The sequence below is a fragment of the Symsagittifera roscoffensis genome, chromosome 3 (assembly GCF_963678635.1).
Source record: "Symsagittifera roscoffensis chromosome 3, txSymRosc1.1, whole genome shotgun sequence".
Lineage (NCBI taxonomy): Eukaryota > Metazoa > Xenacoelomorpha > Acoela > Convolutidae > Symsagittifera > Symsagittifera roscoffensis.
In genome coordinates, this window is record NC_087064.1 from 3,528,923 (window position 1) to 3,553,278 (window position 24,356).

The following is a 24,356-nucleotide window of genomic DNA, read 5'->3' on the forward strand; positions in this document are numbered from 1 at the left end:
CTTGTTTTGTTGAGAAAAATGACACAAGGCATTTTTTGCGTCTATAACTTTCACGTGGAACCACCATTGTAGCCAAAATTTGCTGTGGTATACTTGGCTGTGGTATACTTGAAGCTATCTAGAAGTCAAGTGAACGGTCGTCCTCAAATACTTTCATTGGTACAGCAAGGGATCGAATACACGTTCTGGCCATCTTAAAAGAAATGTCCTCTCTCTATGCAAGTGCCTCATAATTCGGTTTGGTTGCTGAAAGATAACGCAGCAAATCGACGTTCAACAACAAAAATTCAAAATCACCTGTCATTACAAGAAAATATAATCAACGGTTCGTTTACTATAAAATAATGTAGTTAACAATTTTTTCAAACTGGAGACCGATTAAAAAATGAGTTTGGCAAATATATCATGTAGTTACAAAATGTAGAAGAAGACGCGTCTTATTTAAGGGTCTCCCTTATGTGCTGTATCTTCCTGTGGATTCGCCAGTGGGCAATGAAGTGTTTTCTGTTCACGTGACTGCAGTTGGCACCAAACTGGAAGACATCCGATATGACCTGCCAGGTGAGTTTAGTGTGAAATGATCAAATGGCGATTTCCATTCTTACGTGACTGTTACATGAAAATTGTGTAACAATTATGTAAGTTTAGTGAGTTTAGTATTAAATTTTCATCGGTGATTCATTACTATGAAGGTTAATCGGGACCGTTTAATCCAAAAAGTATATGCACCAAAAGAGCATCTTATGAAATTGACCTCTCGCAGAAAATTCGAGGAATTAAGCGAAGCTTCGTTTGGCGTGGAAAATTAGGTCAAAGTTGCTCAGCTGCAAAGATGGAAGATTAAAACGATTATTTCAGAAGCATGGCTCTCCTAATTCTTTGGCGGTTTTCAAAAATACCTCAATTCTTATATTCTAGCACGGCTGGTTATTGTGTGGCGATGCCTTCTTCAAATTGCGGAATCTTTACTGCTATAATAACTGAAACACTGAATTTTCAAATCTGGTGCATGTATAACTTCGTAACTATTAATTTTTCCAGACAACCAGTTCACCCACTTGTTTTCAATCGACTCCACGACCGGTAGAATCAAACTTCTGCAACCACTTTCCACTCTCAACACAGCCGGGGCGACACTGGTGGTGCGAGCACACGACTCAAAAAACGAGGAGCTATCGGTCATGGCCGAAGTGCATGTTGAGGTAAGAAATCAAGTGTTAGATAACCCAATATAAAATACGTAACTGTTACACAAAAATTATGTAGCAGTTATGTAACTGTTACATAAGTCACGCAAATTTCATTAAGATGACGTAACATTTTCGGCTGGCTGATATAATCAGCGCTGTGGATCTACTTAACAATCTCCTCCCATTTCTCGAATTGCGGAATTGTTATTATTACGAGGCCAAACTGTGCACTGGATAGGCGCACAATTTTGTGTCTGTAGGTTTTCAGGGTTCTAGAGACAAATATTTAGGCATGTTCTAAAATGTAAGACGATTCCACTTATAAAAGTTCCGTGGATTCCACGTACAATCACCAGTAGCGTAAATTTTGTCAGCACATTAGTTTTGTTGCGGATTCTGCAACGAGCGATTTTAGGTAATTGTCCTGGATTCCGCAAATGTAAGCGGAATTCGCGACTGTAAATGGATTCTACAAGATTATGCGGATACCGCTTACAATTTGTGGATTCCGCTTACAGTTTGCGGATTCCATTAACAATTGCGGATTCCACGACAGCTTAAGTTTACTAAACACATACATTATCATTTGTTCATGGATTCCACAAACTGTTCTGAATTCCGCAAAATTTGTTGCAGATTCCACAAAGTTGAATGTTTTTGGAGCAATTTTGAGCAATATAGTGTTTTAGCTATTTGTCCGTGAAATCCAAAACAACAAAGATGATCAAAGAAAAGTAGCAATGTTTTGGCCTGTTGCGGAATCCGCTTATAGTTTTTAACAAATTTATCGGACAACATATTAAATTTCTGAAATAAGTTTGACCTTCAAATCTAAACTAAATCGAAATACTTTTTTCGCGCTTGCTTTCGTGTCGGCATTTTATGTGCATTTTTGCTCTGAAAAATTACATGGCAAAGCGTTGTTGAATGAAAATGTTATTCAATTGTGCTTTTTAATAAGGCAAAAATGAAAACTTCCGAAGAAGTGCAATCATTTGCACTGCTATTTTAGTAGTTCAAATGCAATTTTGAAAACTCGATTGCAGTTTTAACGCAATTTCACTGTCTCGAGGTCAGAATTATTTTAAAATTTTGTCCGATAAATTTGTTAAAAGTTATACAATTCACAAAATGCACAGTTTGGCCTCGTTATGAAGTAGATTCAGAATTTTGTTTTGTTTATTCAGACTTGCGATTTGTAAAAAAGAAATTGCTTAGAAATCAGATATCTGAAGCATCTTAGTTTTTCAGATGGCAAAAAAAGTTTTGTTAGTTTTCTGGGGAGCGGTGTTGAAGTGGTAACGTCTCCGCCTCTCTATCGAAAGGTCGGATGTACGAGGCCCACTATGATCCGTGCTCGTTGCTTGAAGGTGAAGCAACATTACCAAGCCAAGAAAAATAACCAAAAAATGCATGTAGTTCTTCAGCAGGGGCACAACAGCGGTTCGCCGTGATTGAGCTGTACAGCTAGTATGTTGGTCTTTTCCCTTGAGGATAAGTGATCTCAACTAAGATGTTTATGGAGAACAGAACCACTGCTGTGCGTCTCTGACCAGGGTATAAAAAATGCATACTGTTTTGGCGTTTTTTGTCCTGGGTGTTGTTGCTTTAACTCCTCTTCCCAAATAATTCCAACAATTATGGCAAAAAAAGCAGACCTACTTTAAGAGATGATGTGTATACTAAAAGCATTCTCTTTATGATTTAAAATTTCTTTCAACGCCTGAGTCAGGTTTTCAACCAGCCGAATTCGCCTCCTCTGTTCTCCTTGGCCGAATACAATGTGTCTGTGGCCGATGACGTCACAGGTGGTGACTTTGTGGCTCAGGTGTTCGCAGAGGACGGGGATCCAGGGCCCTACGGAAGTGTGAAGTACCGAATAGTGAATGACTCTTCAGGTTGACCAGATTTAACATTTTTTCAGTTTTTTTATTTTTGTCTTTACAATTTATAAAAATTTGTCCATCCTTGACTATGTCAAATAAATTGATTTTCAGGCCTTGCCAAAGAAAACTAGAATTGCAGTAAAACCTTTGAGAAAATGAGCCAAAACTTTTACTCCAATGTATATGCATTTTTTTTGTAGAGTTGAGATTCAAACTTCAGACTAGAAGTAATTATGTCTTGACCCAACCTTTTTGGTCGAAATTGACTGCGAGTCAAATATAAATCTTTTTTTAACAAAATGAGCGTCTAGACCAAAAAAAATTTCTCGAACTGTAATTTATCTGAAAGCTTATCGAAAACTGGCAGCTCTCTTCGATTAAAATGACAAATGACAAAACTAAATAGCCCGAAAACAAAATTTTTCACCACTTTACGTGGGCGGAACGATGACACTTTAAAAAGGTAAAAGATTACGGTAGAAGTAAAAAATAAAAGTTTGTCAATCTCTTCAAAAAACTGCAAAACCTTTGACGGCGGCAAACGCTATATTTTGTTTTGAATGTCACCCAGGGGCGGATCTAGGATTTTCTCGAGGGGGGGGGGGCGGCGGATTTTCAAAAAAATTCGAAAACTTTGACGACCTTTTTTTTTTTTGGTCGACCAAATTGATTTTTCGAGCTCTCCCAAAGCACTGTTTTGCCCCTATTTCGGCTAAATTTTCTGCTCCGCAGGCAAATTTTTGAAAAAACAGTCAAAAAAGCCGTTTTTGGCACTTTTTGAAAAATTTTGACAAAAAAAATCGCGTTTTTTTTGGCGCGCGCTCCTCCTCAAAGTTAGTATATATTGGTGCCCAACGCGCCTTTAGAAAAATTTTAGGGTCGGTCGGCCAAAAATGGATTTCTGAAAAAGTATCAAAGGGGGGACCCTTTGGGTCGGCAGGGGGTCGAATCCCTGAGGAGGGGGCGTCCCCCCGCCCCCCCCCCCCTAAATCAATTCCTAAATCAATCGATTCATTGTCAATTTCTATTAAATGCCAAAATAATCAATTCTAATTGAATAAAAAAGAATTATTATATTAATTTTTGTCAAGTCAACCAAACTTTAATAAACTATTATGGATTATAATCCTTTTTTCCTAAATTATTCTAAAAGTATCAAACAAAGTGCAGTATATTTAAAATTTACAGCTGCTTTTGGATAGCAACACATTGCATCACATTAAAAAAAAAAATTACTTTGGTTGACAAAGTAAATATCCTGTTTTCAATGTTTGGTTCACAATTTTTTGATCCATTTTTTAGTTTTTCTTTTTTTTTTGCTCAAACGTTTACCCCCCCCCCCCCCCCCCCACGTTTAGACCACGTTTAACGTCCATCCTCGCCGTTTATCCCCCTCTACGGGGGCGGCGGTAAAAATTTCTATGGAATTTATCTATTACAATTTAATCATTTTCATGGTTTAAAATTGCAACGATTATTGATTGTAATGACAACATTTTAGACTACATTGTTCACTTATAATCAATTTGTATCCATGAAACTCTGGTGCGGGCAAAAATAATTTTTTAGAAAACTAGCCGTGAAAAATAAATGGCTAATGGAGCCGAAAAATAGGCAATTTAGAGTATTATTTGGCGCTGATACATCGAAAACTTAAGTACTCAGGGGCGGATTTAGGAGGGGGCGGGAGGGGGGGGGGGATGCCCCTTTTAGTGATTCGACCCCTGCCAAAACCAAAGGGTCCTCCCTTTGGTACTTTTTAAGAAATAGATTTTTGACCGACCGACACTAAAATTTTTCTAAAGGCGCCTTAGGCGCCAATGTATTATAATTATGAGTGGGGAGCGCGCGCCGAAAAAACGCGATTTTTTTATCAAAATTTTCCAAAAAGTGCCAAAAAACGCCTTTTTTTGGCCTGTTTTTCAAAAATTTTGCCTGCGGCGCAGAATTTTTTTTCCAAAACAGGGTCTTTTTAGTGCTTTGGGAGAGCTCGGAAAATCAATTTGATAAACCTAAAAAAAAGGTCGACAAAATTTTCGAAAATTTTTTGAAAATCCGCCCCCCCCCCCTCGAGAAAATCCTAGATCCGCCCCTATAAGTACTGTAGCTGTCTTTCTGAGAAAAATAAAATTGTTTCGTGCCTTTTAATTTTCCAGCTGTGCCTTCAGTGTCAAATTTTCAGCAACTTTGTTCACACATCGATAAAACACTACGTTGATTAGGTAAAATTATCTGAAATGCCCTGAAAAGAATATCGAAATCTGTGCCGAGTAGTGCTTGTTGACTTTGAGCTCTTGTGAACCTTGCAATATCGCCGTTCAGACTTAAATCTATAATTTTTGAACATCATTTTTATTTATTTTTGTAGGTCACTTCGACATAGATGACAGATCCGGTTTTGTCTTCATCTCCCCAGGCGCAAGTCTGTCCCTGGAACCAGGGGTTCGCTTCTTGTTTGATGTCCTGGCTACAGACAGTGGCATCCCCCCTCTGAGTTCGAGGGCGGGGGTGGTGGTTAATGTGTTGAGTGCATCCACTGCTAAGGTGGCTTGGTTCGAGCAGGCGTTCTTGTCGGTTAATCTCTCAGAGGTAAATTTACACCATTATATTTTCGAATTTTTTATGTCGAGAGTGGTAAAAGTAACAGCTCATAACAAATTCCAGTTCATTTTTTTTGTATTTTTTTTAAGAAACCATTTTGTGTTTCAAAAAAAAAATTATGTTGAAACGCAAAACTTGCACTTGAAAAATGCAATGAGCTTGAAAGTGGATGAAATCAGGGGTGGATTTAGCGAGGGGGCAGGAGAGGGAACAAATTTTGACCCCCTCACCAACCAAAGGGTCCATATGACATCCAGTTTTGGTTGACCAACACTAAAGTTTTCTAAATGCGCATTTTGCGCCAATATAAACTAATTTTGAAGGGATTGCGCGCCGAAAAATATCAAATTTTTGGTAAAAATTTTCCAAAATGTTCAAAGACGGCTTTTTTTACCTGTTTTTTTTTTTCTTCAAAAAAGTGCATGCGGCGCAAAATTTTTGGTCATAATACGGTCTTTGTAGTGTTCTGGGATTGCTTGGAAAATCAGTTTGGTAGACCTAAAAGTTTTTGAAAATCCGCTCCTCCCCTCGAGAAAATTCTAGGTCCGCCCCTGCATGGAATGATCGAAAGCCGTGCAAATTTGAGGTCAAATGCCGAACGCCGAAAAGAGAGGGGGGAACTTTTTTTAGAAGTATATTTCAACATGCATATTGGCAGACCTTTGGAGCCAATATGAATTAATTTTAACGGAGGAGCGTGCTCTAAAAACAGCGTCAGCTTTTGTCTGTTTTTTTTTTCAATTGTTTTGTCTGCGGCTAAGAAAGTTGTTACAATTTCGGGTTTTTATAGTGTTTGGAACAGCACAGAAGATCAATTTTTTGACTAAAAAAGGACGACAAAATGTTCAAAACGTTTTTTGAAAACCCTGCCCGTCGCACTCCCTCAAAAAATTCCTGCAAACACCACTGCTGCGAGAAAAGCACAATTTCGTTTTTTGAAAAAAAAATCAGTTCGCTCAGTGATTTTTTTTCTATTTAGAGCACTCTTCCTGGTTCCGATATTGCGACTGTACATGCTAGGTCAGAGAAGATGTCTGATGCCTTCGAGTACTCCATAGTGGCTGGAAATACAGACGACTCTTTCTCGGTTGAGCCGACTACAGGCGTCGTCCGAACTGCGAAACAACTCGACTACGAGTCTGGAATAACTTCCTATAAGGTTGCGATCTCGTAATCATCAGTATTATATTCTGCTTTAAAGATATATTTTTATTCATACATTTAAAAAAAATTTATTTGAAATTAACTGAGAGGTGCAGGTTTTTTATGAAAATGAAAGTTCACTGATCTCAAAAAAAAACGGATGAATTTTAGAGAATATTTTTGTTCGATCTATCTTATTGATTTTTATCAATCATCTCGAAAATTATTACATCTGTGGTTCTCAAATAATCTTTTGATTCTTTAATACATGGCCAGTTCTTCGTATGCAAAATCAAAGATATAGATCTTTTTATCAACCATATTAGCTGAAATATCAATCGATATAATTTTTGTTCAGCTGTTGGTTTCTGCATCATTTGCTGACTCATCTTCCTTTCCCGAGACAGTCTCGGCCTTCGCTACAGTATTTGTTCAGCTCGTGGACGAGAACGACAATGTACCTGTTTTTGACCATACGAAGTACCACTTTGAAGTACCCGAGAACTATTTGGGCCCAATTGGGAGCGTGAAAACATCTGATTTAGACTCGGATTTGAATGCCGTTGTTACATACACCATAAGTGACAGTAAGTGTTCTGTTTTTGTTTTTTATCTTTTGAAACTGATTTCCGTCAAAATAATTCTAGCTATTTTTGCCTATTCTTGAAAAGGCTATGTCTAGGATGAATTTTCAGTCATTTGAATGGAGTAATCTAGGATGACTTTATCTGAGATGTTGTTTTTGCAGAACCCTGATCAAAATTGGATCTATTTAGTTTTGTTTTTGTTAAAAAATTAGATTAACCTAGATAGTTGAAACTGATCTAAGGCGGTATTGTAGTTGGCATTTAAACTAACACTAGTTTAAAAAGTATAGATAGTTCAAAGATTCTCTATTAAAAATATTTAGTAGACTTTTAAACTAAGACTTGTTTAAAAGAAGGTTAGGTTAAGTTGTTAAATTGAAACTAAAACAAGAGTAGCTTAAAACATAACATTTCAATTGAATTAAAAATAGTGAGATAAAAATTATAATGACCAGAATAATGAGTAGCGGCAGAATTTGTGGTGCAGTAAAAGTAAGGTTGAGCAACGGAAAAATATGGTGATGAAAGTTTGATTGTTAATACACTATGAAAGACAAAATTCAAAATCCACTATAGTATGGAAACGATTTTACTAACCAATGATACAGTAATTTCTACTCAAAAGCACAAACTAAGTTATGCTGGGTTAAGCAGAAATGAAAAAAAACTGCGAAATCTAAAACTTTGATGTACACAGATAAGGCGCGTTTATTTTCTCAGTTTCTTGAGTTTCTCTATGCGCCATCCCAACTGGCTGACTTATGCGCTGTCCATCGTCTTAACTCCTCTTGAATCATAGTGCGTCCATTGCCTCGATAATTGAGATAGTCTTCATTTAATCTGGTATAACCGGTATCGCCGAATCCTTGGGATTGCACGTCGGGTTGCATTCTGTTTTTTGATCACTGGATTAAATTTGGCCGTTTTCGGAGGTGGTCGACTAGTTTATTCTGTAGAACTTCAATTTGCCGGCCGTCAATTCGTGGGCCATTATGGAGTATCCGGGGTGGTATATCTCAGTGGTGAGCAAATAGGAGTGGTAAGGTCTACGCATTAGACTGGTAAGTTCTCGACTTCTAAGGTCAACGCCTCGAAGTTGGTGCAAGAAGGAGTTTTAGGCATGTTGACTGGTGCTCTCGCGGTCTAACCAAATTAGTGAAGACTCTCTCACCAAGCAACGACGGTGGTTGTCTACTTCATAGCGGCCTCCTGGTGTGGCTGATATGAGCATCTGAGATTTTTCTGGGGGTGATGACTTCATCGGAGAGCATCCTTAGATTTTGCCGTTCCGGTCGGCTTTGCTTTTAGGGAACTCTGAATACGCTGAGGTTCCGTATCAGGTTGATCGGCATGGGCTGGCCCGATAGTGAGTTCAACTTCCCACTCTCGTGGGTAGAGTTCGGTTTTGCTGTGGCGGTGTAGTCTTCCTGTGCCTGAGCAGTTAAGGTTCTTTCTGCGCTGCGCTTTCTAGGAAAACTACTAGTGGAATCATGAGCGTCTCTTGAGTTGAGGTCCTACTGTTTGTGGTTTTTTCAGTTTTGTGTGTTTTTCTCGATCAGCACATTCTCTCCGTTGTCGGTCTGTGGCTTTACTCTTACGTGATCGTCCAACTCTGATTCTATCCTCTTCGGCAATTCTGCGGGGTTCTTTGTTGCCTCCCATGGTTTTGTTTGATGTCTGCTTTCAGGTCTTTCAACAGGACCAGATCATTTTCCCTCGTCGTCTGACACTGTCTAGGTCAAAATATCGATAAGCCTTTGGGATTTGTCCGTTTCTTCCAAGATTTGAGTTGGTCACAGTTGACCTGATGAGACAAAGTCACTTTTACTCCTAGCTGTGTACGAAAACGCTTCCTCTGGTCTCCATCCTCCCGCAAAAGTGTTTCCTTGACCTGTTCAACGCCACGTTTCTCCTGCCGATGTCGAGCTGCTCAAAATTCGCCGTTAAATTTTATTTTAGTTTGGGTAGTTTTCGAGTTTTTAAAACCCACGTTTCCTGTCGGCTCTATGATTTGTTTAGGGCCCTATGTCGCGTAAAACTTTTTTGATTGTTTTTGCGTGATTTTGTTTTTTTCAACTCTTTAGGTTTCTTAACTGCCGACGTCTAGTTATCCGTCTTCTATGTGGTTTGGAGCGTCCCAGTCATGTCGTTTTTTGCGGCACATCAGTTTACTTTCCTTATGTATACAAATTAAGGCATTGTTCCAGTTAACTTGTTTATTGATGGATGTCTTTGTAAGTTGTGCCATTTTGTGTTTCGTGTTCTACCAAAGTGAGCTTCGAAAGGTGAGCAATTAAGTTATTGTTGAGTTACTGTTTTTAGTCGTGTTATGATTCTCAGTAAAGTTATTTCCAGAGGTGGTTTTGATTTTTCCTGAGTCACAACAAATATTTGTTCTATAATGGTTCTAATTAGTCGTTCGACTTGACATGTTGCTCTGTGATCAAACACTGGGCTGAACATAACGTTTATGTTTTGACCTTGGCTAAAATTGCGAAAGTTTTTCAAAATGGAACCCAAACCTTGGTCTGTTCTAATTGATCTAGGTATTCATTGTTATACTGAAAACTGAATTACTCGAAATTTGATCCTTGTTCAGAACAGAAAAACAACCCATCATTGATTCGTCCAATCAAGTGACTGGAATAAATATGAATGTTTACAATTTGATCATCTTCTCAAAAAAATTACCCGACCCATTCCTTCAAAATTACAACATCTGTTTTTGCTGCAGCACACTGTTTTAAAAAATAAACTTAACAGAAAAAAGAGAACACAGTGCGGTTTTTCTGTCAATACATTACCAGTTGTTTAAAAACGGCATTGCTAAAAACTTAGTCTGCCTACAGTATATCCAAGATATCAACTTATTGCACCTAAAAAGCTGAATTGGTTTAAAAGAAACTTTAGGTTTATCAATCAATTTTTTCGTCCCTTGTCTAATTTGCTTTTTTCAGCAAACAGATTTTCAATTGAAGCGACGACTGGTGATGTTTCGGTCATCCGAGAGTTCAATTTTGAGAGCCCTAATCAGCCCAAAGAATTTGTTGTCACGGTTCATGCACGCAACAGCTTAGCTGACGTCAACAGTGACCTCGTAGCCGAAGTCCTGGTTGCAATAAAACTCGTTGATGTAAATGACAATGCACCTGTTTTTGACTCTGACACGACCAGCAGTCCAGTTGTATTGTATTGGGATACCTTAGTCGGAACTAAGTTGTTCAGAGTTCATGCAACAGACGCTGATCAGGTTATTAAATGATTACTCTTATAGTAAAAAGGTATGATACTAAAAAGGGAGATGATACTAAAAAGACTCGAACTGTTAAATTTAAAAATTAATAATCACATTGTGGACCATGAACTCAAAAAGTAATATAAAAACTTACCTCTGTGGGAATATTTTTGTTGAAAATCGTCTTCGATTGTATTTTGCGCCCACACATCTTTATTTCACATTGCTGGGGCCATTTCTAAGTTTTATGGGGCCATTTCAAGTTGACGTGAAAACCACCAAAAATAGTTGTAATAGAAATTGACCGAAAATAGAAATTTACCAGGGTAAGGTAATGATTGGACAAACGAATAGGGGCGAATCTAGGATTTTCAAAAAGAAGGGGGGTTTCAAAAAAATTGATTTTCCGAGCTCTCACAAATTACTTAACAGACCCTATTTTGACCGTAAACAGACCCTACAGACTCTTGTTTTTCCGTCACTTTTTGGAAATCTTTTGACCGAAAAATTGCGTTTTTCGACGCGCGCTCCCCCTTTAATTTTGCATATATCTGCGCCTTTAGAAAAAATTTAAGGTCAGTCAGTGAAACTGGACATCTCACAAATTTGATACAACTTTGATAAATGCTGCAGTTTTGTTGTTTAGGGAGCGAACAGTGCGATCCATTATGAAGTAGTGTACGACAACCAGCAGAGTGTTTTCTTCATTGCTCACAACACATTAGATGACTCTCATTTCGGAACCAGCCACGAAGACACCACCAATTTCACCAACAACAGCAACAACAACACATCGTCAACAAGTCAGTCGGATTTGGAACGTACGGCAGACGAAGACACGGGGGAGGAGGAAGGAACTTGGTTCACTTTGACTAGTCCATTACCAATAGTTGGGATTGGAGAACAACTCAACTGGAACGTTAGTATAATGGGCAGGTCGACATCCCGCTCAAAAACCGCTCAAGAAACGAACACTTTGAGCGGTTCGAGCGCTTTTGGTTAAAGAAACTCTTAAACCGCTCAAATATTTTGGCGGTTTTTAAACGGATTATTAAGATAGATTTGAGCGGTTTTTTACCTGCAATTTTCATTTCTCAAAGATGACGTTTAAGAGTCGATGTACATAGTTCAAAATCTTTTAGACGTCGTGATGATTTTTTTTCATTTTTTTCAGGAAGTCTTAAAATGCTCTGAAACACAAAGTGTATTCATTCTTTTAAATGCACATACGAATGCCCCTAAGTATATATGCAGTTTTTGAGTTCAATCCAAGTTCATTTGCTAGAAGGTAGGCAAAATGCACTTCAATTATGAGGGTTGAAATAGCAACCGGTGAAACCTGGCCAATGATCAAAAAATTCTTTGTGTCTTGAATGTAAACACAAACATTTTATCATAACAAAATTAGCTGGTAGTTTTTTTAGGCCTAATGAACCAAATAAAACCTCTTCTAAATAACAAACAAGGATAGCCGGTTGCTGTGCCAATAGATAGCACAGGATGTTCCGACCGTATTTATTAAAAAACAATACTGTTTAAAAACATTTCTTCGATTTTAGTGCATGGTATGAATAGAGAACTATACAATTGTGTAGAAAATTAGTGAATTAGGCAAGATTGACATCATAATTTTTTTCAATTATATTATCACATTAATATAAAAATTTTTCGAAAGCTTTTTTTGCCAATTAAATGTTTAATGAAACATCAAAAGTTTGTTTTTTATGGTAAAACAAAACAAGTTTTAAAGGTAAAAAAAGGTTTTAAAAAAGTAAACTCCCATATGAAGAGCGCTACTAGATCGCGTTGCTCGCTCAAAAAATGACTAAATTTCAAAAATTTTAAACCATTTTTTTTTGACACTGAGACAATTTCTTAAAATATTTTACTGTCGCTCAAATCACGACTAAAAGGGTTTTATTGTTATCTATCACTCGACCTATTCCGATAATTAGTTCTGGTACCTGATTTTGCGAGGAAAACAAAAAAAAGTGAGAAAAACTAAAACATTTATTGCATACGTTAGAAAAAGAACCTGAAAAATGCTGAAAATTGATCTTTTTTATGAACAAATTTGAATTATAATTGATCACAATCCATTTTTGTTTTTAATAAAACCACTTTTGTGCTCACAAAATCCATGAAAATCGATTATTTTTTGGAGATGTGATTTGCTCATTTGGTTTTTTGCAGCTTTCCGCAAAACTCGAAATAAATTGATCTTGTTCATCACCATAATCACACGTTGACTGTTCTGATTTCAAATAGAAACAGAAACATGAAATATTTTATTGAGCTCACAAAGTGTGACGCCGCCGCCACCACAAAATAAATATGTTTTTATTCCCCTGCAAAAGGAAGGGAAATGCTATTGGAATAATTCGTATAACGTTTTAAGCATTGAGAATTGAAACGACTATTCTCGTTCAAGGCGAATAATAACGATTCTTCTCGTAAAAAACGAGCATACGAAACATTCTTCTCGTAAAATACGAAAGTACGAATAGAGAATACGAAGTTAAGAAGTAACTTCTCATTTGATACGAAAAGTGGTACGATTTCCCATCTGAGTATAAATAGAAGCTCAGAACTACGGGAATTCATTCCCAACAAAATCTCTTCTAACACCAACACCACTCTCTTCAACCACCCCAAACATTATCTAAAAAAATATCCAATTCAGTAAAAATAACTCTGATCTCATCGTTAAAATAGATATTGAGTCAAAAGGCAACTTGCTGTAAATTCATACTAACTTCTTTTCTAATAAAATATTTCTCAACGAATTTTAGATTTACTTTCTAAGATAGAAAGTAGAAAGGACCCTTTATTCCCAGCAAACGTTTTGTCCGGCGCACATAGTGTTGCTAGCTCGTAATAAATTGGTGCGACCAGTGAGGCTCACCTTCTAAAAATTCGCTAAAATTGCTAAAGTCTCAAAAAGAGATAAAAAGCAAAGAATCCAATTCTCAAACTGGGGCATTGTTGAACTTTCTCTTACAAATAAAGAGAAGTAATGAATTTCCAAATCGGAAATTTAAGTTTTCTAAGCAAATTTACATTCTTTTCTATCTTTCTTTTTTTAATTTTAAGCTAAATATAATTTGGTTGATACCCCAATATCCCATCCCAACTTGTCTTTAATGACATTCTCGGGAAACGACCCGAACCAAAATGCTACAGCTTTTTGGAATTCAGTTGAAAACAAAATTCTTTTCTCATTAGGTCAAAGACCTAATGATGGCGACGCACGACGCAGCTATGATAGCAGACAACGATCCCTATTCGGATCATTGTTAACTGATACATCTCTTGAATGGTTCAATGATAATGTAACCAATGCTACCACATGGGCACAACTCAAAGATCTTTTCCTAAACAGATTCACTGACGGACGAGATCAATTCAAACATAGAATTGATGCTGAAAATGCAGCTCGCCAAGAAGGCGAATTAATAAAAAATTACTTCCACAGAATCAAATCTTCTGTAGATAGAGGATGACCCGAAAGTATTGATGTAGCAGTTCATGCTGATGAAGATGCTCAAAATGCTGAGCGAACTATACAAACCAGACAAAGAAGTCAAAAGTATATTGATTTCTCAATTAAAGGACTAAGACCTCTAGCCCTTAAACAAAAAGCTCATGAATACATGATAGTGCATCCAAACTTGAATTGGGATCAATTCACAAATCATGTAATCACTGAGGATCTAACATTCATTGTTGCTACTGATCCTGCTAATAAGTCAACAACGGATAAAATGACTTCATTAGAAACTCAAATTAAAGAACTAACCAAATTGATCAAGAATCAAGAAGTTAGTGCAATCAATGATCAGAATTAATTTCAACGACGTCACCCTGACATCAAGGGAAGACCTAACAGTACACGATTTTGCGAATATTGCAGAATGAATGGACATTCTATATCTATTTGTTCAAAAAAGCAAGTTCAGGACGAAGTAAATAAGTTGCGAAAAGAGCTCACAACAAAAAATGAACGAAGTGTTTCATTTGAACCCGATTATAAACGAAATCGAAGACCAAATAACTTCCCTAACCAGAGTAACCCTAACCCAAGCAACCGGTTTTAGGATAACCAAAACAGAACTACTAACATTTCAAATCCTAGCCAAAATAACTAAGGCATTCGCCATAATTATAACTACAATGGAAACAATTTCCGAAAGGCTAATGCACAATCGTCTTTCAAAAGGCCCCAAACCTATGATAGGTATCCCAGAGAAAACAAATTCAGAGAAATTGAACAAGTTGCTAAACATTTCTACGACCAAGAAAATAGGCAATTCGATAGTAACCCAAGGGGTCGACCATATAGCACTGGAAGCTATAATAACAATAACAGTCGAGATTTTAGATCGAATCAAATACAGTCTGAAACTACCCACTGGGTTGAGGAAGAAGTCAATTACTGTGATGCGATCACTGATTTTTTTCCTTTAAACTATTAAAGTCTCCAAAACCAAGCGATGATAGTAATCCTAAATCAAGGATATATCTTAGCTTATATCATTTTGCCACCGGAGACAAAAATAATAATAGTGGACTTGAAATTGAATTCATGGTTGACCCAGGATCAACTTGTAGTATCATAAACTACCCAACGTATCAGGAATCGGAAAAATTAGGTCAAAAAATGACAATATACCGATCCAAAATTAAAGCAAAGACTTATAATGGATCTGATATACGTATGTTTGGCCATACATCTATTCAATCTTGTTTCGACACTGATGGAAAGTATCCATCTAACCACAAAGTGTGGATAACTGAAGAAAAGACTGCTAATCTATTGGGAGTAGACTTTTGTCATCTCTTCTTAAAAACTCTCTACTTTGATATCCCCGCAGTTGAGCTAAACTCAAAAGAAGGTGTAATATCCTACGGGTTGATGAACAACGATAAAGAATATCCTAATGTTTCAAAAATTGTCTCAATTAACTTGAAAGAACCCTTGTTCATTCCAGCACGCTCTACATACTTATACAAACACTTGGCTGAACCAAATTCATACTTCGAAAAAGGAACTACATTCCTGCCTCATAAAAATACAACCAAAACCGAATTGGTTTTCATAAATACAGTTTGTACTCAAATTGAGCAGAGCCTACCTATCTTAATTGAGAATCAAGAAGATCATTCTGTCACACTAAACAAGTGTGTACTAGGTTATGCAGTAACAGACAATCAAGGATACTAGGATAAAATATTTGCTATCCACGATTGTGATGAGTTCACAACGAGAATTTTAAACGAAAGTTCGGAATTCGATAGCTGTTTCATGCTGAACACTGTTGTCAATACTACACAGGAAAGCAACAACCAATTATCCGACCCCTGTCTAAAATATGTAGACTTCAAAAAAAGGTCCATATTCGAATCGAATATGCCCATTGCGCATACCATTTCTGCTGATAGAGCAATGAAAAAAGGGTTTGCTGAATCAATTAGCAAAAAGTATCCTGAGTTACGACACTTTTGTAACTCAATACATGCTAACATTAATGATATTCTCATCTTCACTGATCCAAAATCTGGAAACTTACATATAACCTCATTACCAAACAGAGGTACTTTCAGAAACCCACTTACGACGCTATATTCAATACCTTGTCCGAAATGAAAGATCATGCTATAGCAAATAACATTCGATATATCGCAATGCCTAAAATTGCTTGTGGCTTAGATAAATGAATTGGGAAGAAATTTCCAAAATCATAGTCGATGTATTCCAACATTCTGGAATTACTATACTTGTCTATGTTTCAGGACAAGAAATCAAGGACATGCCTGCTCTTGAAGTGTTTGATACAGAAAAGGTATCAGAAATATTTGAACAAATTGGTTCAGATATAGTCAAAGTATGCAAAAATGAAAACGAAATAGCAACCGACTTTTCTAATGATGCAAAGAACCTTTGCAGGCCTCCCCTGAAAGAACAATTGAAAAAGTACCGAAACAAAGAACATAATGATCGGCTAATTGCTTTTCTAGTCAACGAAACGTTTACCCAATACTCCTCAATTGATAAAGACAATAGTAGTACTTTGGAAAAAATCGAAACTACTATTAAATTCCTATCTGACTTCGATTTCACACAAAGTGATATATCAGATGATGAGTTTGCAGATCTAATTCAAATGTTGAGAGAGGACCAAGATGTCTATTCTCATCATAAATATGATATTGGAAAAACAAAACATAAATTCCATATACCACTCAAAAAGGACGCAAAGTTCAAAAAGCAACGACATAGTAAAATCCCAGTCCATCTAAGAGATAAATTGGACAAATTAATGGATGAACTAATCCAAGCAGGCATAGTCAGAGAACTAAATAAAAAAGATGATATGAACTCATGGTTCGTAAACCCAGTCATCATTCTTCCAAAAAAAGACTACGTTAAGTTGGTCTTGGTTGCTAGGTATCTAAACTCAATCACAGATACTAGCAATTGTAGTTGGCTATTAGAACCACTACAAGTTCTCATGACCAGAATAAACGGATCATACTTTACAAGTAGTGATCTCTCTTGCGCCTACCATCAAGTACCTCTAACAGATGAGGCCCAGAAATTAACAAGCTTTATCGTAGGTGGTAGACAATATACCTACCAAGTCGGTTTCTATGGCTTGAAACCACTTCCAAATTTCTTCAGTAAACTAATGAGATATGCCTTCGGACCCCTCATTAAAGAAAAAAAAGCAATTATTTACATAGACGACACTCTGTTACAGAGTCAAAATAAAAATGAGATGTTTGATACAATTCGAGAATATCATTCTCTGTTACGGAAAGCTAACTTAAAAGCTGCCCCTGATAAAAAAAATTTTCTTCCTAAGAAAAATTAAATTTCTAGGCCATGTTGTCTCTAAGGATGGTCTTTCCCCAATCGCTTCAAGAATTGATGATATAAAAAAATTGAAATCCCCAGAATCAAAAACAGAAGTTCTAGGAGTATTAGGTGTCATGGGATTCTACAGCACATACATCATCAATTTTCACGTAGACGCAAAGTGTCTATATGAACTGGCAAACAGTAACGACAAGTTACAATGGCTACCATGTCATGAAGAAGTTTTTCAAAAACTGAAAGACAATTTCTGTCATGATATTTCAAATGCTATACCTAATGTAAACTACCCATTCCACATTCACGCCGACTCCTCAAATGTAGGAACCGGGTGCTTACTCATCCAAGACCTTCCTGAAGGAAAAAGAATTGTTTCTGCAAATTCTAGAGTCTTTGATAAGGCCGAGTAGAAAATGTCTACTCAACATCGTGAACTATGTGGAATAATTTCTGCTTTGCAAACCTATGAATTCTACATTATAGGTTCACCCTTTCCTCTATACCTATATTGTGACCACAGACCTATTCTCTTCTTATGGTCCAGAAAAGGACAACTTTCGCACGGATTTTTCAAATATCAAGTCGTATTGACAAAATTCAACAATTTGTAAATAATCTATACCCCAGGTTCAAACCTAGCCTTTCCTGACTTATTGAGCCGAAATGTGCCCATCGCTGATATCAAAAGATACCAACTCGAACACAAAACCATTCCGAATGATATAAAGTTCATCCTAGACAATGGAGAACAAATATTTTATTCAGTACTCCACAAAAACGATAATAACATATTTCAAAACGATTGCTATCCATTCATTGCTCAAGTGCAAGGCGGGAAAAAGAAATTAATCAATATCAGTGATAGAGGCGACTTCAGCATTGAAGATGCTCCAGAATATTTTGAGGATTCTGCGATTCAAAAGTGCGATGCAAAATACAACAAATTTCTTCCGATTTGGCAAACAAATCAACCAAATCAAGCGACTATCTATACCAGATATAAACATTGAAAACATTTATGAAGAAACCCCAGATGAAATATCTGCACTTGATGATCCTTTGGAAAATTCAGAATGGCTTGACTTATATGAAGGCAATGTTGAGAACAACCTTCTCAACGACCTGGTTAAAGCAAAAAATGATTTTGCAACCAAAACAAGATCTTTGAAATTAATTGAACCTCTAAGTCTCCAGTCTGAGGAGAATAAATCTGATTCTCTTGAACTAATAGCAAAAATGACCGACTTTGCTAAAGCAAATTTAGATGTTGAAACAATCATGCGAGAGCAGTGTAACGATACTGTAATCATAGATATCAAAAACTGCATAAAACAAAACGAAAAGCCAGAAAGAAACAAAAAAAATCCTTATCGTGAAGAAAAAGGATTAAAAGCCTATATCAGGCAATTAGAATTGTTATTCATTGAAGACCAACATGATCTTCTATGTATTAATGAATATAATGACGACTATACTAAAAGTCCAAAAATTTGCTTGCCCATCTCTCTAGTGCTAAATTGCTTTGAGTTAGCTCATAAGCAACCTCTTAGCGGTCATCACGGCGAAACAAAAACTTTGGAAATAATCAAAAGATATTTATATTTGCCCGGATTCTATAAATGGGTCAACACGCTTCTTCATGATTGTCTAGAATGTCAGAAGAATAAGCCTAAACGGAAAGACCTGAATGAAGCTCCCTTACAACAATGGGGACAATAAGAAACAATCCCAATGAAAACGATCCACATTGACCATAAAGGTCCACTCAGACCATCAAGTCACGGCAAAAACTTTTGCTTAGTTGTGATAGATGCGTTCTCTAGATATCTTCAAGTATATCCTTGCACCCATGCAGGCTCTAAGGAAACCATTAAGCTCTTAGAGAAATATATCACAACATTTGGTATTCCACAACAAAAAATTCATGATAATGGAAGTGCATTCATGAGTAATGACTTTGCTCATTGGTCCTCTGAGTTGGGAATAACACTGAGACCAAGAACTACTTACTCGCCTTGTAACGGAAAAGTCGAAGTCCAGAACAAACAATTAACCCAGTACTTTCGACATTTCTTGAGTACCTCAGGCTCAAACTGGTCTGAGTTAACAAATAAGTTCGCTTTTGCACATAACACCGCCATTAATTCAAGTACAGGTTACACTCCATATGAGATTGTCTTTGGCATAAAACCTCAGGTTCCCCTTAGCCTTAAATTAGGCCTCTACCGCGACCAAAACAAAAGATGTACCTCTGAATTTTGCGCTGGTCTCGAAAATCATGCTCATACCGAGCATAAGTCAAACAATGAGACCATAGATAGATTTCTAAAAAATCAAATTTCCGCCGAAATACTGAAAAGGAAAAACGATTTTAAGTTGATTTATAGTAATACCTGTACCCATTGCCACCGCATCACTAATAAGGCCCACATGTTCCGAAATCAATTTAAATTAGGACGGCCTAGAAAAGAAGGCAAAAAAAAGTTACTAGAAAAAAGATCCAAACCACTATTGAAATCTCAAAAGCTTTTGAATTTAAGATCTGGATCTTATACCGTAATTGAAAAAATCACGGAAGTTACGTACGGAATTCAAAATGATTTCACTAACGAGAAAAAGATTGTCCACCGCAATCATATTGCTGAATACTTTCCTAAAGAACAACAAATGTCCAAACTACTACAAGAGTACTCTAGTGATTTATTTTCAAGTTTTTTATGATCATATAACAAATCAACTCTTTCAATAAACCTAAACAGGTTGAAAATCTACAATACCAGTTTTGGCCAGTAGTCAACATTGGTTATCAGCAAATGACTGATCATAACCCTACAAATGAGGATCAAAATAAAACCATTGTACATGAAAAATCATTGGATTCAGGCAGAGAAACGATGCATCTAAGAACTTTGTTCGATGCAACTGCGATTGACCAGAATCTTAGACCTATTCGAAGTTCAACTCCCTATCCTGTTGATAAAACCCCTAGTCCTTTTACTAGTCAATCTAGTAGTTATGGCCACCGCCGCCTACCTAGCCGCAGTATAAGTCCTAATACTAGTCTCGCAAATGACTTTGGCCACCGCCACCAAAATATAACAACACAATATAATACTCCCCGTCCTCCTGATTTCCCTCGTTCATCTGAATCATCAGAAAGTTTTACTGATGGAAAAAATATCCCTTATAGCTCTCAGGAAAGCTTCTATGAGAACACTCAATCCGCACCTGGGTCACTTTCCGAATCTAAAAGACCTAAACGGACAAATCGTCCTACAAACTTCTATGGAACTACAATTCCATCTAGTATAATTGGCAAATTTAAAAAAAAATAATAAACACCAACTATTTGTTTTGCCAAAACTAATATTTTTTTAACATTCTTTTTTATCGGCCTTTCTTTTTCTTTTCTCTTTTATAATTCTTTTGTTTGTAATTAAACCACAAAAACACAAAAAATAAACATATTTACAAATAGATTTTAAAATAACTTTTATAAAGGTTAGACTTTATATCCGTAAAAGATTTGATCAGTTTAACAGCCGCCATCTTCTCAAGTGAATTTTCAGCGGCCCTACTCAGGCTCCGCACTGCAAACTGCAGCGCTGAATAAGGCCGCCACCAAGCTTGATAGATATCTTCTAACATAATGTCCAGCTCTATCTTTTTCCTAAAAACTTCTCTAGCTTACATCCTCTCTAAAGTATAAGGACAAAAAGTCCATTGTTTCTTTTGAGACCACATCGTCTCCCATCTATGGACTCCACATTTTCTTGGCAAGGAACTTACTCTGAATTGAGCCCAACTCAAATAATTCACCGGCATTTAGTACCGGATACTTCCAGATAAAACTCCGGTCCATAAAAATCATAAACTCCATCGGCGTTAAGTTTACCCCTTTCTCCACTAGCCCGTCGTGTAATTCATTTTGAGCGATAAATTTTTTTTAAAAATAATAGGATTACAGATCAAGTTTAACAGAAAGCAAATAAATGATGTTGCTATTAGGCCTCTTTTATGAAGAGATGTTTATTTTTCATTTTTTTCCTCCTCCAATAGGGAAGTGGAAAGCAGTTGTTAAAAATTAACATCAGCATAAACGAATATAAATTTGTTCACTGCTAGATCGCACCAAATCAGAACTAAGTGGAACCACGACATTAAAGAGTGGAAAAAACCACAACATTACAAAACGAATGCCAAAGGAAATACGAATTCAAACAAGAGACGCCGAATAACAACGGCCAATCAGAGCTTAGATTTGCGAAAAAAGCAAAAACAGCCTTTAAAAACTAACTGATATACAGTTATTTTCATTCTTGCTCAATTCCACATCTTGATTCCTAAACCTCCTCTCTCCAAAAATTAAATCTGCTGAATTCCTCCACAAAAATAAAAATCTAACTCAGATTTCCCATCAAAAAATCCACAAAATGACAAATCCAAAAAGCGAACTAGAGGAAGGTGAACTAATGGACCAAGATCCTTTTCTAACCACTCTCGAGGAAATGCTTAAAATGAGTACTTTTAAAAATTCTTTTGCTATCATTCACCACCAAAAAATAAATTTGCAAAAATTTATTTGGTTCGTCTCTTAACTCTAATAATTTTTTCGAATCAAACCTCAGCATTTGATCCGAAAAAACAATTGTATTCAAATACTGCAAATAATCATCGGGTTGCTCATTATGATTGTCAACTAATGACTTCTAACAAAATGTGCTCTCTAAATAAAGTAGCACCTTGCAAAGTCCAACCAGAAAATATTAAAGTAACCAATGCTTATGTTACTCTTTATCAGAGACATTATCGCACAAAAGTAAATGCGACATTGTGTCCAATCAAACACCAATCAATGCGTTGGTTCTGCGATTCTTTTGATTAAAGTGGTATCGACGCTCGAAAAAATTATGATCACTACTGATCTCCATTTATCTGCCGATCAATGTAAATCGGCCGCCGACAGAGGCTATCTTAACCTAGGCTCTGCTAGTATTGGAAATTTTCCTTTCAAATTTAATGTTAAAACAGTAACTAATGCCCATGCTGGCAAAGTTGACGGCGAACATCATATTGAATGTGATGGCCGTTCTTGGGTTAAACTGGACACTTATGAAACTTTCATGCAAAATGTAACTCTGACTGTTAACCTCAAATTTTTAGAAAAACGAATACACCCGTATATTCGGGAAAGTACAATACTATTTAGAAAAATGCGGAGTAGCCTTCGCCTCTTTTCTATTTGTGAAATTCATACTAGATTGCCTAGTATTCATAATGCATATTCACAAAATCACCTGCCGCTCACTACACTTTGGCAAAGTATTGCTTGCCGCCTCTTACAATATACTTTTCGCTTCCATAGTGACCTCAATTTTCACTCAAGATGAGCAAAATGAAAAATTAGAACAAGAATATGATCAAAAAATACAAGCCCCTCTTTTAGAGGAAATTGATAAAGTAAACCAGGATCGCATGTATCCTCACATCCAATTAACAAGTTTTGAGAGAAGAACTCAAAACTTGGATCAACCAACAAACCCAGTCTAATAAAAAAAATTCTACTGTTCTAGGATATACCAACTGATTCAACTATGGACGCAACACTTGACGACAACGTGAGAGGATTTGAGGATCTTCTCTCACTCCTGCCACCAACCGATCCACTGGACTCGCAGATTTCAGCACTCACTCAACAACCAACTGTTTCTACTACTACAATCCCCACTGCAAAGCCGACCTCAACAGGATCCGTCGTTGAGCCACTACTTCAAACCAATTCAACTGTCCCAATAACTACAGCATCAAAACCACCACCCCTAAAATTTTCACCCCATGATTTCAAAAACCATATAATAAGATACTAACGGCAAATACGCCGGTATCAACTTCTCAATATCCAATGACCATTAGGCGACAGCCCTTACACCCCACTGCATTAAATACTAAATTACCTATTCAGTTAGAAAGGGAACGATACATTAATTCTAACAGTAATCCCGGCTTCGATATGGATCTCAATTATTCTTTGAATCCATTAATCAACCGTTTTAAATTAGAAGCCTATCACCCCATAAAAAAAATGTACCCCATAACTAATTCCCTTCTTGAGTATCAAAAAATATATGTCCCAGCAAAATATCTGACAGCAAAATTACAAACCCCCCAGTTGGATGACTTACTGAACAATTTCAGCGCAGTCATATACATGAAACGCATCAAATCCGGGAGCTAAAAAAGCAAATCCATAATTTGAAAACAAAAAATCACCATTTTATAGCCCGGTTGGAAGGAAAATTAGAAAAATTTATCTTTCATCTAAACATTTATTCTTTCGTTTTATATAGCTATGTAGTATAGCTAATAATTTTGCTTTTCTCAACAATTTTGATTTCTATAAAAAACAAAAAAAAATACACCCTTTTGTATGAGCCAGTCCTCCCCGTATTACGCATATGGACACCCACTTCACATACTACAGGACGAAAAGGAAACTTCGAGAAAAGAATGTTCAAGGAATGATAATATTAAACTGACCTGCAAACTTTTGAGAAACAAATAATTTTGATGTATTTAATTTTATAGTTAAATCTCTTGGTTGTGTAAACTCTATTTTGATATATAAATGTAACTGATGTATTTATATTCATTCAAGCCTGACTCAAAGTATCAGATGTTCAAAAACATCTGCTACCTATCTTTACCAACAAACTACTGAACAAATTTCATGAGATTGAAAGAAAAAGCTTTGATCGATCAACAATTACCCTACTATTCAAGTGAAAGTAAAAATGAAAGTTTTAGTTTTTTTCCTCTCCAAATAGGAGGATGGATATG

The 24,356-nt window shown here is 36.5% G+C and overlaps 1 protein-coding gene across 1 annotated transcript in view; it reads left to right on the forward strand.

The window, feature by feature from the left end:
* The window catches only part of LOC134841162 (cadherin EGF LAG seven-pass G-type receptor 2-like), a 34,975-nt gene that overhangs the window by 776 nt on the left and 9,843 nt on the right, over window positions 1–24,356 (forward strand). The window contains exons 2-9 of the mRNA XM_063856963.1: window positions 447–561; window positions 1,042–1,202; window positions 2,923–3,088; window positions 5,445–5,665; window positions 6,657–6,836; window positions 7,179–7,407; window positions 10,365–10,657; window positions 11,289–11,561. Of these exons, the coding sequence (XP_063713033.1) occupies window positions 447–561; window positions 1,042–1,202; window positions 2,923–3,088; window positions 5,445–5,665; window positions 6,657–6,836; window positions 7,179–7,407; window positions 10,365–10,657; window positions 11,289–11,561 (1,638 nt within the window). The remainder of the gene's footprint in view (window positions 1–446; window positions 562–1,041; window positions 1,203–2,922; window positions 3,089–5,444; window positions 5,666–6,656; window positions 6,837–7,178; window positions 7,408–10,364; window positions 10,658–11,288; window positions 11,562–24,356) is intronic.